The sequence below is a fragment of the Centruroides vittatus genome, unplaced genomic scaffold (genome assembly GCF_030686945.1).
Source record: "Centruroides vittatus isolate TY-2023 unplaced genomic scaffold, ASM3068694v2 scaffold_1015, whole genome shotgun sequence".
Classification (NCBI taxonomy): Eukaryota; Metazoa; Arthropoda; class Arachnida; order Scorpiones; family Buthidae; genus Centruroides; species Centruroides vittatus.
In genome coordinates this window covers 3,474,581-3,486,757 of record NW_027122666.1, presented here as the reverse complement: position 1 = coordinate 3,486,757, position 12,177 = coordinate 3,474,581, and the positions used below count along the sequence as shown (strand labels likewise).

The window sequence follows — 12,177 nt, the reverse complement described above, 5'->3', positions numbered from 1 at the left end:
ATCTTCTTCGTTTTGCTCTAATCAAATTGGTATAGATTCTTTTATTATCGATGTATTTCTTCCAATCACTTTCCTTGTTAGATTTTCTGAACTGATTTAGGCTTCGCTGTTTTTTCTTCTTATGATAATAGCATTTATTGTCGTACCATCTTTGAATAAACCTGCGCGGCATACTTTTGAAGCAAAATTTAGCACGAAACGAATTTAACAGACAGATAAAATTTTTGTAGTTAGCCAACGGACTTGACTCATCCTCTTGATTTAGCACTACATGAAACCTCTCTGGAACTTCTCTTGTTATCCTTTGTAAATTAAATCTTAAGCATCTTGTTTTGTCAAATCTTAGTCGCTTCTGATCGTTAGGATATAAAGAATTTGTTTCCCTCAAGTGACTCATTAAGGTTAATTGAATTGGGAAATGATCAGACTGATCATTGTCGACCACAGACATTGATCGGCAAAAATAAAGCATATCTTCGCTAACTAGTATATAGTCAATGACAGATTTTCCACTATGGCTCAGGAACGTATATTCTCCCGGCACATCCCCAGCAATTCTTTAGTATGGTTAAATTATTATCCTACGAAAATTCCAAGAAGCGTCCTCCCGCCAGGTTAATAGTTCTGTCTTTGGATTTCCTAACGTTATTAACAACCGGATTATCTCCTTGAAAAACTACATCCATCTTTTCGCCAATACGTGCATTAAAGTCTCCCCCCAAGATCCAAAAGTCTGTAATATTACTCCAACGATTAATCACTGTTTGCAATTCCTCAATATAATTATTATAATTTACAGTAGGATTAATATATACTAATATAATTCCCAATAAACTTGTTCTCCACAATTTATGAAGTTTGGGATTAAGATCAATTAAATTAAAAATGTACCAAGGTTTAACTTGTACCTCCTTTAAGTTACCAAACGATCTCTTAATTAATAACAAAAGACCTCCGGCAGGTCTACCGAATCTTCGTTCCTTGAGTGCTGTACTATGGGTTACCCAAAAATTTTCCTGTAAACCCAAGTTGTCCACAACACTAGAACTGATCGACCAAGTCTCAGAAATACCAGCAACATCATTTGACATTAGGTAATGCTTTATGGATCGGTCACTAATCTTATTAACCATACCTTGAATATTCCAAAAAGTAATATAAGCATTCCCAGCATTGGCACATTGACCCACCCCCGGAGAAGTCAAAACCATTGAATTTAGGTTGGCATTTCGCCGAGTCATAGAATTATTAGTCCCTACGCCACTCAGTAAAAGGTTATTGTTATTCATCAATCCTAGCAGATTATCGCGAAACCCCTGATTCCTTATAAAAAACAGTCTAATTGGATGATTTCATTTAAATATATATCATATGTGAACATTATGCCGTTCTTAATATAATAGTCATCTCTAACTATGATTTTATGGCCATTAGACCTCTCCTGGGCAATTCTTGCAATTAGTTTTTTCTTCCTGACCCTGGACCGTTTACATAAGTCAGCTGTCATTATTATATTTTCCTTATATCTCTTTAACAAGTTAGGCTTTGCCTTCCAGAATGCATGCAGGACTAAGTTTCTCTCATGTACAGAGGCAAGGGAGATTTTAACTATAGACTTGGTGTCGTTTCCAGAAATTCTGACCAAACCGGACAAACAAAATTCCTCGACACCTAATTCATTTCTAATAAAACGAGAAATCTCTGCAGATGGGTCTTCAGTTGTAAACGAGAAATTAAAGATAACAATATTACTCCTCGTTTTTTCATTTATTAACTTACCTAATTGAAATTCAATCTTACCTCTCAACAGACTGTCATAATTACCACCCTGTTCCAATTTTTCCACTTTATGAGACACAATATTCAATTCTTCCTTTAAGTCATCTTGTCTCTTCTTCAATATATATAATTCTTCCTTAATTGCACCCAAATCCACAGAGAGTTGAGAGAACTTCTTCTGAATGAGGTCATACACCGCTTTAATGGTGTATTGAGGCTCCTCAGCAGTATCCGCCTCCGCAACAGCTGACAAGGTAAAATAGTCCTGAATATTTGCATCTCTTACTCCTCCCGGATTCCGTTTCAAAGATGTTCCATCTAATACAAGATTCTCTTCAACAACATCAATTAAATTACGATTTTCAGTTTCATTAGAATCTCCCTTACGAGGTCTACCTCGACCTCTCTTTTGCATATCCACCTTCTCGATGTCCGGAGGAGATCTTGATAACGGACCAGGGTTGGGCTCAATCCCAGAAATTAATAGAAGACATCTAATTAATTTAAAACCCAGTATATCCATTTTAACCTGAATTATCCAGAATTACCCTGAATTATTTTCACAATTTCAGAAAAGAAAACCCAATCACTTCAAAGACACCTCAAAGCTGAAACAAAAAGTCACCAACAGCCTCGATGCCGAGCCAACTCCCTCTATTCCTTACTAATTTAATTTTAACAAAATATCAAATCTACTAGAGGATTGTTATTTCATTTACATAATAGTGAAATGGGAAAATGATAAATCTGTCCCTTATTTTGGATGTCTTCTACCAATGTTTTAATCTTTCAAGAACAATTTATTTTATTTATAGTATAATATGTTTTATGTTATACAAAATATTAGAAACGAGTTATTTTAAAACAATAATTTAAGTTGGAAGTAAGGGTATGTTTCTTAGAATTCACTGTCATTATTAAGATGTTAAAAACAATTGGAAAGAAAATGTATCCTACCATAAAAAGATTATAACCATTTCATAAGAGATGGCCTATTTAACAGATGGTAAATTGTCACATTCTACTTTAACTTAAATGTTTGATTGGATTAAATCTCTTTCAAACTGATATCAATAGTAGTTTGTTAAAAAAAAAGATTACTCTTAATTTATTTAAATTATACTTTTTCATAAGTTTTATTATTTGTGCTCTCTTATATTTTAGTTTTACTGTATAATTTATTTCTCTTAAAAGATAATATTTCAATAATTTAATATTTACCAATTTTACATAGCCTTTGCAGTCTAAAAGCATATTTTCAGGTTTCAGATCCCTATAAATTATGTTGCGCTCATGGAGATAATCAAATGCTTCAACTACACAACCTGTATAGAATCTTGTTGTCATATCATCAAAAATACCCCTGAAAATTCAACACAGTTTAATTAAATATATTAAAATTAGAAATTTCTTTACGACAACAGAAATTATACCTGTCCCGAAGTATCGTCCATAATTCTCCACCAAGACACGCTTCCATTAGCATATAAAGAAACTTCCTATCCTTGAAAGTTTTATATAGCCTGAAAGGAGTTTACATATCAATTTATTACATCAGCACATTAAAACATGAATTAACACAAATAAAAACTTACACTGAAATGAAAAAAAACTATATTTATTAAGATTTTAATTTTACAAGTTATTATGTTCTTTCCTTTTAAATAAAACATTTTCAAACAATTATTAACTTCTCTTTTGACAACTTAAAGAGTTAACAGTTTATTTTATTGGCTGTAATAAAATTTCAATTTACAGAAATTTAAATTCAGTCAATAAACTTTATTGAAATGTTAATTTATCTAACAAGATTCACATAATCTTTCAGAGATGCATAAAGCTAGAAATTCCACTGCTTTTAAAATAACCACACTAAAAATTTTATTGTTTTATTTAGTTTTATTATCAAAGTTCTACAATTGTATGAATCACTAGTGTAACTGTTTTTACTTACAAAAATGAAATTCAACTAATGTATTTGAATTCAATTTTCACTATATTAAAAACTCACATTTTTATTTTAACATATTTCAATATCTTTGTCTAGATCATATCATAAAAGACAAATATCATAATCTCCTAATAATTTAATTTAAAATGTAACTTAAAACATTGCAAGAACTGAACTGAACTGAACTGAAGTGAACCTGAACAAAGCTGGAAATTCACATTTGATGAAATTTAATATTTTTAATATTTTTACTGCTCTGAACAGAAACTGAACAGCTATCAGAAATAAATAAATAAATAAATTTATATGCTTACTTAACAATAAAATCACAATTTGTTTCTTCCATTATCCTCTTTTCAGACATAATATGTTGCTGCTGCCTGGTTTCTACAATTTGAGCTTTCCTCATTACTTTAAGGGCAAAAGATCTTGAGGGATCATTTGCAATTTGAACCTAAATTAAAATTTTCATGAGTAATCTAATTATATAACTAAGCACCATTATAATAAAAACTTTAGTTTTACGTAGTGTTGCCACCTTTTCAAAATTGCTGACCCGGACAATAGGTTTGTTCCAACACAAGTCCCTGACTGGTTTGAATTTGAAACTGTATGCAACTGAGATATGCGCAATGTCATTTTACAGCCAAGAACTGAATAATGTGCATGCCAGTTTTAAACCAGTTAGGGACTTGTGTTGGAACAGACCTAATATTTGCTGGAGATATCTGCAAGTTAGAATTTTAAAAGTACATCTTTTCTGTCACTCTTAGCCTAGGGATAAGTTTGGGTGGGGGTGTAAAGTTAAAGTGTTTAACCATTAAAATAAAATACTTGCAAATATTTTTATAAATTTATTTTATTCTATCATAATTTCACAATTTCTATGAAAACTGAACAAATTAATAATCAATCCAAACCATGAATTTAAAAACCGGCTTGTCCAGGTGAAAACCAGCCTGGTGGCAACACTACTTTTACTAAAAAACCTAATTTTTCTATTATTAAGAAACTAAATTTCTCATATACTGTATATCGGGTGGCCAACAAGTCGATTGTGAAGCATGGTCAATTGCTCGTGATGTCTTGACTTAATGTGTTACACTTATAACCGAATGCAACATGTGAATGTAATGCACAAACGCAACAGTATACATGCAGTTATTACTCGACTCAGAAAAACACAGCCATTTAGCTTGAATATTTGGTACTGTCATATGTCAACCAAGAAAAATATCCCAGTATCACCAAATGTAGTGTATATTTATAATATCAGTATCACCAAATGTAGTGAATATATTTATTCTTATTTCGAATCTACATACCTGTGTGAATTGGCATTTTCATACTTGAAGTTAACGAAGACTAAACAATGTTCTGTCCTGACTGATTACCATACTGAAGACTCATTATTACCATCTTTGTCAGGATATACACCTAATTATGATTCCTTGCTTAGAGACATGCAAACTCAGTCCTCCCATTAATATTAAGGTAATAAAGTAAATTCTAAATCTGTCTTTATCTGTAGCTAATTTGAATTAATAAATATTGTTAATAATTACTCATGTTGTTTTAATTTCCCTGGACATGAGTTTATTGGCCCGTTAAATAATTATGTTATTTTTTATGTAGGTAGATATACAGGGTGTTTCAGTATGCGTTTCACTCCTACAAGCTATTGATAGATTAGCAAAAATAAGTCTAAAAATGATAAATTTTCCTGGCTCAAAAAAAAATCATGAAAGTGAAATCTTAAAATCAAATTATCAGCCATACTGTGCATTTTTATAACAACTTTTTCATATTTACGAACAAATAGTACCACAACTTATACATTGCAATTGATAAAAAAATTATATTATATTTTAAGTTACTAAAAATCTATCTTGTAAAAGAGTCGAAAAATCAAATTTTTTAGGTACCGCCTGTATGGAATGAACTCATAGCTGCAAATATCAAAAGTTGGGTCTGGAAATTTATTTTCATTATTTCTGGAATTTTCATAAATTTTCTGGAAAATGAGCCTATATCTCGAAAACTTAATAAGTGATTTCAAATATAAAAAATAGTTTTAAACATATATTTTGCTTATCTACCCATAGCCCGCAAGAGTGCACCTCGTACCGAAACACAGTGTATAAACATAGTACGTATTTCACATCTTTACCTCCCCACTTAGACTATGCATATGACAACAAGTCAATCGCAACATAATTTTAAGATAAAAAGTAGATCTTATGTACACAAAAGTTGGCCACCCCTGTTGTATATAATATATAATTTTCTGTATTCACTACACTTGTAATTCACTAAATGTAATAAACAAAAATAAATTAAATAAATATTCCAACATTACATATAAATATGATATATTACATAATATGCATAAGTTTTTGAATTTAAATATTCAACGCAAATGACAATTTAAACAACTTCATAAAAGTGAAATTTATAATTATAATAATTTCAAAATAAACTGACAAAAAACAGTTTCATTCTCAGTGTATAAAAATTAATTCTGAAGTTAAATTAGAATCTCTCTGAAATTCATATATTTTTTTAAACATACTTTTTATTAAGTATAATTGTAAAATTACTGCTAACAAAAGAACTAATTAAAGAATCCATTTAAAATATAGTTTTTATAATAATTAAATAATATTTATACTTATATTATTAAACCGAATATGAAAATTAATTACCAGTTCAACTCTTCCAAATCCACCAACTCCCAGTGTTGATACTACTCTTAAATCAGTTAACTTTATATTAGAGAATTGTTCATTTATCCTAGAATAAAATTAATTTAACCTTATTTATCATGATTACATTATAAATATTTAATAAATTAAAAATTATTCACTTCTCAATTTTTTAATAATTTTTAAATGGATACATTTTGTCTTTTAATATTTTGGAATGATTACTATTCATGTCAGTGCCCACCATAATGATATACACAGTTATCATAATGTGTTTTAAAGATCCCAATAGCAATGTTAATATCATAAAGGCAAATTCTTCTTGAAATGAATGGAATGGCTTTAGGGATAATATTACATCTTACCTTTATAGTTAATCCTGAGTGCAGTAAGAAAACTTTTACTTTATTATAAAATATAATACTATTTATATACTAAATAATAGCTTTCATTTTACTGTTGAATATAATTAATAACAATACTAATTTTTACCTTTTTCTTGCTGGAGCTTCATCATAACGTTTGGTTTTGATTTCATCTATATTGCTTATTAATTGATTAAATGATCTAAAAAAACATATTTAATTAATAATTTCTAACTAGTTCTAATAAAATTAATAGTTTAAGATTTTTTTTAAAAACTCACTCTCTATCAATGACTAGACAAGTTACACCATCACGGTCATTTGCAATTATGTTTGCTGTCCTTACATCTTCTCTGCAGAAAATAATAAATATTAATTAATGTAATGAAATAAGCAATTTATTTAAACTATAATACTATATAACTTCTTACCCTTGGAGAGCTTTTTCTCCAAAAAAATCACCTCTATGAAGTTTCCTAATAAATTTTTCTTCATCACTATCTGGCAATTTCATTGTTACTCTAACCTATAATAAACAAAAGTTAATGAAATTATTTATGTTAACTTCATGTTTCTCTTCATGTTTATAAATATAAATAAATCTTAAGTATAAATGATTAAAAGAATTGTGTTATTTAAATTATATTAACATAAATTTAAATAAATAAAATAAAAATATTTATTTACAAAATGATAATGATAACTTAACAAAACCAAACCCTGGATTAATTAATTACAAATTTAAACTGTCAGGTTTTCAGACTATATTTTTTATAATTTTTAATTAATTATGGAATATTAATATTTCAATAAGACCAAAAATGGCTTAGAAAAGTCACTCTATAATATTAATTACTACAATAAAATTTCAATTTGTTAATAATTTAAATAAAATACAAATACAAATTTATGATATAATGTAGAGTTTTATTTACATAATTTTAAAAAATATACTTACTTCACCTTTACTGATAATGAAAAATGTATCTCCTCTTGCACCTTGTCTAATTATATAATCACCTTGATTGTATGTAGTCTAGAGAAAAACAATCATTTAATAACAAAATCAACAAATATATGCAACTATAACTAGTGCATAACTAAAATCTACAGTGAGTCACAACTTTATCATACTTTATGTACTTCGAATATTTAAAAATTTTCTATGACATTATAACCTCATAAAATAAAAATCAAACCAGTCAACTTATAAGTGAGGAATAAATAACAAATAGAGATTGCATTACCAGTAAATGATTTACCAATTTACTAGTAATCAGATAAAAATGCATTGGTAAATATACTGGTAATTTGATATATTTTTAACAAATATTACCTCTTGTGTGTCTGGCTCTATATTATTATCTTTATAAAATGCTCACTTTCAGATAGCCAACTTTTTAAATTTTTCATTTTCATCTTGTTTTAGTATAGCTTCAGTTTCTTAATGTACACCAGTCACTGTTTAAATTTCGTTGGGACAGTGACTGGTGTATATTAAAAGCTGAAGCTGTCCTAAAACAGAACAAAAACATTCCTTTGTGAAAAAGTTAAACAGCTGGCTACCTGAAAGTAAGCATTTTATAAAGATAATGATATTTTTACCAGTAGATTTGATTAAAAATATACTTAAACATGTAATAATTTTTCAACCCAAATATTTATTTGTATGCACTTTCACATACATTTATATTTTCATACATTAAAGATAGAAGTGTCAAATGTTTTTATTTAAACAATAAAAGAAGTTTATGTCATTTGTCTTTTAAATTTTTACTTTAGTTCTCTACAATTTTTAAAATATTGTATTACAGCATTATACTGGACAGTTTGATCATTTGTTATTTAATCCATAGCATCTAGAGTACAACTATGATTTTAGTTGAGTAACATTCTAGTTGATGAAATGGAATACATTTATTTGAATCTTAATTCTTCATGGCAACTGAAAACATTACAGCAGAATCTATTGTTCAATAATTGTGCAAAAATTAACTTTAAATTTTTAGAACATATGTTTAATTTGTGCCAGTGATTTTTTAACAATTAACATTTGATATAAATTAGTAAATTATTTTTACATTATGGCTGTTACTGGATTGTGTGGAAGAAGTTAACTAGCACTGTGGTCTGAAAAGCCAATTATGCATGGGTCAACCAGAAGCTGAGGTGTGAAGTAACCTAACCAATACCCCATCTACCTAAAGATCCACAGGGGCCGTCACAATCCCTCTAACGGGTCCAGCAATGCCACACAACATAAAATCCCAAGTTGGCAACTATCTCATCTTCACATGAAGTTCCATAGACCACCTAGCACTCATGAAAAATCCATGCAGTCTTAGCATGGACTTGATCCTGGGCCCTCAGAACAGCATGCCACCATGACTACAAAGCTAAGCCATCATAGACATCCAGCCAACATATGGCTTTTATAGATTATATATTAAAATATAACAGACTATTATTGGAACAAGTGCTTCAATAAATTCTTAATGATTTATTTTTGTTTAGAAATAATATTAAATTCAGAAATATACATATGTATAAACTTGCCTCTTCTAGTACATCAGCTATTTTTATTAGAGTTTCTTCATTTAATTTTCTGAATGTTGGAACACTATAATGATAAAATTTGATATTTAATAGTTACTCAGTAATATAAATTTTCATACTATTCATAAATATAAAAATTTTCAACAAAATAACAACAATAAATTATATTTTAAAACAGTTAAGAATTACCTTTTGAAAGTAATTTATAAACTTTCCTTATTTATTGTTATTTATTATTTGTAAACTTCATAAATAAAAATATTTTTATTCTAATTCTATAATAATTCTGTTTATTACAATTTTAACAGTCAACAATTTATTACCAAACTGATTAACTAATCAAAACAATAATTTATCTGTTTTTAATAAAAGAAAATGTTACATTTTTTCTTAAAAACAAAAATGTATATTTTATATAATGAAGATTATAAAAAAATAAAGCTAACAAATAAGTTTGTTATAGCATTTGATCAGTGCATAAATAATCAAGTAATTTAAAAATATATTAAAGTATTAATTTTTCTCATCATGAAAACAAAAATTATAAAATAAAATAAATAGAAATATAATAAAAAAGATGTGTGTTTATGGAAAAAAATAGTTCTACAGATGAAAAGATAGTTCATATAAGCAGCAGTTTAAAAAATTCTATAGAAAATCAGATCATCATTAAATAGCAAAAATAAATAAAAATGCTTAACGATTGCATTGTAGAATTACCATATTTGCAGTGAAATATCTTTAACAAAGAGAATTTTATTAAAAATAATCATTGCTAAAACAGAACCAATAACTCTGCCTTATCAAATATACAATAATGTATTACAGTAATGTAATATTAACTTAGTTTCAAGTTATTAGATACGTAATTTAATAAAATCTTTACTTGGAATATATTACTCCTTATTTTTTATAATTATAAAGCAGAATTTTATTTACTCAAATAACTTTTATAAATACATTATAAAATACATAATATTGCATCTTATGAAGTTATTATTTTACTCTTCTATAAATTATATTCCATAATAATATATTTAAAGCATTATAATATTTTTATCAGTGATTATAGCTACATCTAGTTAATTATAGTATTTTATCCAACTATTTATTAATATTTGATTTACACAAATGAAATATTTTCTTAAGTTATCTAAACTAGGCCCTATATATACATATATATATAGTTAAACTTTAAATATAAATATTTAAAATATATAATTCTTTTCAAGAATCTATTTGTTATTACATGATAAAATTAGTAATCAGTTTCAAAACTAATCCAAAATAGAAACAGTAGTTGCAATTACAAGGATGTTGTTGCTCAATAAACAAACCTGTCAAAACTTTATCATATCTTCAATGCTAAAAAGAGGATGTTCTTGCTCAATATAATGTGATAACTACATTTTTTGTAATAATGACAATATAATAAATATAAAAACTTCAAAAAAAAATTATATTAACTAATTTTCAAATTTTTAAACCAATGATTTTTCAGCTTTAATATCATTTACAAAATGAGTTATAAGATATAATTTGACCAATTTTTTGTTGATAAATTTGAAACTCGTATAATTTTATGTAATAAGTCTAAAAGTCATAAAAATAATTATAGAATTTTCTTGATTACTATTATTGTCATTATCATTGTAGTTAATATGATCATTGGTTTAAAAATATAAAGACACTCAGCAATGTTTACTCTTACTTGACATATTAAATAAATTTATAATAAATTCTCTATTTTCATAACCATCCATAAATTATTTCAACTGTTTTTAAGTAGCACATCAGATAATTTATTATTATTTTTAAAGGTTCTTCATCCACTTAAAGTTTAGCCTTTATGTACAGATATTGAACAGAGCTGTTTTCATGTATTAAAAATATTAATTTCATTTTTATTAGACACAGCATTTTGTTAAAGCTGAGAATACTGTTGATCAATTCAACTGCTTTATAAATGAGCTTAATGGATCTACTGTCTCCAATAAAGACAGATTATTATATATTATAAATAGCTCTTTATTTTAAAATATTTTAATACTGTATTTTTAATTTATTATTTTCTGATTTATTTTCAAATATTAATCTTCACACACACACACACACACACACACACACTACTTTCTAGAAGTTCGTTTATTTCTTCTTGAAAATTGTTTTAAGTTTCTACCTCATTTTCAGTTATTAATTCATACTGTAAAAGTTAAGAATCTTTAAAAAAAAAAAGCTTATATTCACATATTTTAAATTTAAGAATAAATGAATATTTAAAACAAAAATAAAATATTAAATGAAAAACTTTTAATTCCTATCAGACACTTGGCATCTATTGCTTTGCAGTATCTATCATCTCTTTCAATACTTTTTTGATATATTATTTACATAACAAATCTTGCAATTTTTCTTCCCTCCTGTTAATTGCCTTTTCTTTACTTAAACTCTTAATACTTTGAAGTGTTTTCTAAGAATCCAATGTGTATTTCCCATTTATAATAAAACAGGAAATGAATACTAAGTTCTTGGAAAAAGTTGAAATTATTAAAGAGTTTAGGTAATGAAAGAGCAGTCAACAGGAAGGAAGAAAGATTGCAAGATTCTGCATGGTAACAGTGTCTCAGAAAAACAGAAGCATGAAAAAAACTGGTAAACACTGTAAATGTAACAGGTGCAAGATATGTTTGATAAGAATAAAAAATTTGATTCCACAAAAAAAAATAAGATAATACATCATTATTTCAAAATTTAATCTGTAAAAATATTCAATTTTTTTATTGCATTATCATATTCATTATAAAAAATAAAATATAAAACT

The 12,177-nt window shown here is 27.0% G+C and overlaps 1 protein-coding gene and 1 long non-coding RNA gene across 4 annotated transcripts in view; both read right to left on the bottom strand.

The window, feature by feature from the left end:
- Nucleotides 1-12,177, bottom strand: part of LOC136986207 (uncharacterized) — a 129,536-nt gene that overhangs the window by 32,652 nt on the left and 84,707 nt on the right. The gene's annotated exons all lie outside the window — the stretch shown is intronic.
- Nucleotides 1-12,177, bottom strand: part of for (cGMP-dependent protein kinase for) — a 51,947-nt gene that overhangs the window by 8,711 nt on the left and 31,059 nt on the right. For all 3 annotated transcript variants that reach the window (XM_067283686.1, XM_067283688.1, XM_067283687.1), the window contains exons 5-13: nt 9,357-9,420; nt 7,759-7,836; nt 7,232-7,326; nt 7,082-7,153; nt 6,928-7,002; nt 6,436-6,523; nt 4,045-4,184; nt 3,213-3,302; nt 3,001-3,142 (exon numbers count right to left, since the gene is read on the bottom strand). In XM_067283686.1, the coding sequence (XP_067139787.1) occupies nt 3,001-3,142; nt 3,213-3,302; nt 4,045-4,184; nt 6,436-6,523; nt 6,928-7,002; nt 7,082-7,153; nt 7,232-7,326; nt 7,759-7,836; nt 9,357-9,420 (844 nt within the window). The remainder of the gene's footprint in view (nt 1-3,000; nt 3,143-3,212; nt 3,303-4,044; nt 4,185-6,435; nt 6,524-6,927; nt 7,003-7,081; nt 7,154-7,231; nt 7,327-7,758; nt 7,837-9,356; nt 9,421-12,177) is intronic.